General features: G+C 34.9%; 1 protein-coding gene across 1 annotated transcript in view; it reads right to left on the reverse strand.

Moving 5' to 3' along the window:
* Nucleotides 1–94: 94 nt before the first annotated feature.
* LOC106108672 overlaps nucleotides 95–4514 on the reverse strand; it is a 4708-nt gene continuing 288 nt past the window's right edge. Inside the window, exons 2-4 of the mRNA XM_013289932.1 lie at nucleotides 4277–4487; nucleotides 1106–1150; nucleotides 95–351 (exon numbers count right to left, since the gene is read on the reverse strand). Coding sequence (XP_013145386.1) covers nucleotides 230–351; nucleotides 1106–1150; nucleotides 4277–4487 — 378 coding nt within the window. The 3' untranslated portion in view covers nucleotides 95–229. The remainder of the gene's footprint in view (nucleotides 352–1105; nucleotides 1151–4276; nucleotides 4488–4514) is intronic.

Genomic DNA, 4514 nt, shown 5'->3' on the forward strand with positions numbered 1-4514 from the left:
AACAATTACCGTTACCATGGTATCCTCCTTTTAATGTCAGCTTGTAGTTTTTGACACTTTTTGTTTTGTTTTTCCAAATTATTAAATCCTTAAGTTTAATAGCTTGAAAACATATAGTCTAAAGTGTGTCATAAGTGAAGCCCTTTTGATTGAAAAAGAATTATTAAAAAATATACTGTTATTACTGACATCCTACTGTAAGTGATTACGTTTTATTACACTTGACATCTCACCAGAGGACAGATGCGCTGGACGGCGGCGAGGAGTGCACGTTGACGGAGCAGGTCAGCGAGATGGTGCTGCCTTTCTTCACGTAGACGTCCTGCGAGCCCCAGATGGTCGCCGCCGCCGCTGCGACATTATACACGACTCACGCAAACAAAACAAGCAACATAACATAAACACGAAATATCAAAATTAAGTACTGAAGCACCCACGATATCACTGTGTGTTGATTAACGATTGCTTGGTTTAATACCTAAAGATTTTTTTACAGCTATCAAAATAATGAACCTAAGTCAACAAGAATGCCAGCTATCTGCTAGTGGTGTCTTTATTTAGACGAGAATTAAACACGTTTCGTCGTGAAATTTCTAACAAAATAAAACAAACAATGAACAACTTCGTGGTTTACGTATCAACTTATTTTTAGGAAGCGATCAATCGTCCCGGTGAACGAAATTGGTCACTAAATTCAGATAAACCGCATTAAGTCAATTTACTTAGGTTTAATTGAATTTAGTACGGTTGCGTTGTGGACGGAGGTCCGGAATATATGGGCCCTTACTAATTGTAGCTTTACTTATTTATCATTATAGTGTTTAGATATTTGTGTGTAGATATTTTTGGATTCGTTAACTAAATCTTTATTTTTTTAATGTATTTACCCCGGAGATAGTCTCAGTTAAAATTAATATGTGTCGATTCAACACGTCATATGTCACAAGACAAAAAACAATGTAAAGAATAAATGCATCTGCAATAAAGCGATAAACCAGGAGCACATATTAATGCAAAAAGAAAAGTAGTAGACAGTGAAGTGGGAATCAACAGGCTTGAAATATGAAGACTAGTGAATGAAGAAACATATAGGAATGGAGAGTACCTGAGGATCGGGGCGGAGACGGGCTCGCGGGGGTGTGGGACTCATCTGGAATTCACAAGACAATAGCTTAGGAGAGGAGACGAGGAATACAAACTAGCAGCAGCGCTGACGGCGCAGACGACGCCGCGCGCCGCAAATAGAATTGCGAAGACGGAAGTGCTATAATTTGATTTATGACAGCATCTTAATAAATCATTCGCATTGTCACTCTGTTTCTTTGTGTCCAACAAAAGGCAACAAAAATAGCAACATAATTATCAAAGTGTAATAATCGAGTCTATTATTTGAAAGTCTTTGGTAACCAAAACTTTTTTTTTAAACGCTAGCTGTTGCTCGCGACTTTGTTCACGTGAAATTTGAAATTATAGCCTATGTTACTCGGCGATAACGTAGCCTTTTAATGGTGAAGGAATTTTTAAAATCGACCCAGTCCAGTAGCCTTTGAGTTATTTTAATACATTAAAAATACAAATCTATCCTCTTTGTACTATTAGTAAATTCTATGTTTTTTTTTTAAATAGTTAATATATAAATTCGAATGAAATGCCAAAGATAATAATGTTCAATTTTTATAATTCAATAAGTTTTAGTGTGAATTTTAAAACACAATTAACTCGGCTTAATCATGCAGTAAATTAGTTTTATAAAGCCATTAAGCTACTAAAATATTTCAAACTGTTCAGCGAAACGTGAAAACAAAAAACAACAGTTAAAAATAAAATAGAACAAGTTAATTTTTAACTTTATAGTTAAGTAAATTTCATTTATATTTCAGTTTGAAAATAAGGCATAAAAGATGAAGCGAAAGTTTTTCTATTAATTAACGCAATTAAAGCTGATACGGCTGTTTAGAAAGTGTCTAGACTTAATGTTATTATAGCTCTGTAACTTGATAACTTAATCTCATCGAAACATTTACATGCAAAAAAGCCACGGTATAAATTACATTTCCAACTTTGTTAATATTTGAAGACGATGTAATAAAAGAGTAATACGACTAAAAATAGAATTTAAAATTTATTTTTATAGCGTGGTTAATAAAGTATTTAAGTATTTAAACTAATCAAATCTATGTATAAGGTTAGAGTAAAAACCCAATTTGTATTTAAAATATAAGAAAACATTTGTATTAACATTAAAAACATTTTGGGTAATGTGAAAGCGACTGAATAGTTGTCGGACGATTTATAGGTATCATATGAAATGTGCATATATCGTGCTTTTGTTGGACATTTTTCAGCGTAACAAGCGCTGTAATTGGCACAGAGTAGAATTTGAGATACATCAAGCGCTGGAGCGTGCTGACAGATTGCTGTAACGTTACTACTCGGGAGGACGATGAAGAGTTATGTATTTTTATTGCATATTTATTGTGTGTCGATATAAAATAAATTTTAGTACAAGCTAACAACAAAAATCAGACTTAACAAGATAATAAAATAGATAGATATAAAAGAATTCGAATCCGTTATTAGACCATGAAAACAATTGTGTAATTAAAATGAGTGATTATTTAGTCCTATGTTTCAAAAAATACCTAATCTACCTTCTGTGAAGTTTGATTTAGTGGTTACAATTATGTATTAAAATGAGGACGAGCTATAAATAATCATCGGAGCAGAAGAAATTACAAAAGGATGAGGCAATTGCGTGAAACTTGAAAGTTTAATCCGTTATTCGACTCAGTTACTAAGTTACTGAGATATAACTTTACTGAACGTCCTTCTCGGCCCAAACTTTCATTATTAATCCAAATTGAGACTATACATTCCGCAGATTATTTCTCTATGTGCTTAGATTTTACAATATCTATATTAACAATGTTTAATGTAAGTATAATATATGCTGTTTCAAATTTTTGATTTCTATGTATTTAATCGTTAATCAACTAAACATCTTATACATTGAATAGCTACAAATGTTTTATACCGATATTATAATTTTTATTGTTAATTTTAATGCTACTAATGTTTTTGCTTCCTTCTTTGTAGATAACATCAGTTACCGAAACCTTTGTTCTTAAAGTCTTGCGTACCTTCAGTGCGTCCTAAGATACGCTTCACTTGATCTCAAAATTAAGATTGAAACATCAAAATTTCCATGGTCAAAAGTTCCTTTGAACACCCTTTGAATTTACTTTGATATTTTCGCATGAATTATAATGTGCGTCATGATTTTAAAAGACCTGATCTTGGATACTCCTGAGACAAGATTTGCCTTTAAGATGCCGTTAAATTATTCACTTTATCGAGCATTTCTGCGGCCTTTTGTGAGGTCACGTCTTGTTTATTAAATTTTAAAGCGTCAATTTTAGGCGTAAACATTTCTAGTAGCAATTTACAAGTTCAAAGCGAAATGTGTAAACACGGCTTAGAATTATTGTGAATAAACTAATTCGGTATTGTTCTTGATATGACAATATTACCGACTAACCTAATTAGTGGTTCAAACTATAAGTAAAAGCGCGTCAACTTAAATTACTGCTGCGGATATTCAAGGATTTAAAAAAATGTTAGATAAATGTTGCTTCTAACTCGAATACCCCTTTAAGTAAATTGCTTTTGTCTTACATAATTATATTAACCAAGAAACATTTTATATAGCCTAAGCTTTATCTTTGTAAGCTTGCTGAGGATATCCTCGACAGGCTAAACTCGTCATAATTTATTAAGTAATATTTCCAACCGAAATATATTCGCTGCACGCGTCACTAGCTCACTAGTCGCAGTCGGCAATAGTCGGCAATAGTCGGCCGCAGTCGGCCGCAGTCGGCCGCACTCGGTTCTGACTGAGAGTAATGGCAGGCGCTTTGTATCGCAGCATTAGCTGCTTCTTATAATATGACGGCAGACGAATGCGAGATTACGTACACACATTTCCTCGGAGCCTTATAAAAATAACTCGTATGACGCAAGCTATCCGTAAACTAAAGCCGGAAGAGTTAGGAAAGACGGAATATAAATCGGAAGTATGCGGTCTTGCGGTAGATCCATGAACACGGAATGTCAAACTTTTGTACGTGATACTTCGACGCATTGAATCATTTATAAACTGCTATTATTTGAACCTAGAATGTCGAGATAAAACACTACTCCTTTGGCTTTAACTGTGGTTATATAACATCGTCTTAACTGTTAGTTTGTCTGTTTAGTGTTTAACTAAGTAATGCACCTTCAACATGAAGCACGACGGCCATGTTGATCTTGGGCTCGGTGTTGATCTGGCACTCGTAGACGCCGGCGTCGCGCGGCTGCACGTACTCCACCTTGAGGTCCCAGTCGTCGGAGGGCTCGGGGTGCAGCACGCTGAACCGCGCGTCCCCCGTGTACGTGAAGATGTGTGACGTCAGGATGTGTAAATCTCGCTTTCTCATCCATGATACCTGCGAACAAAGTCACTTGGTAATTGT

This window comes from Papilio polytes, unplaced genomic scaffold, assembly GCF_000836215.1.
Source record: "Papilio polytes unplaced genomic scaffold, Ppol_1.0 DF821422.1, whole genome shotgun sequence".
In the NCBI taxonomy this organism is placed as follows: domain Eukaryota; kingdom Metazoa; phylum Arthropoda; class Insecta; order Lepidoptera; family Papilionidae; genus Papilio; species Papilio polytes.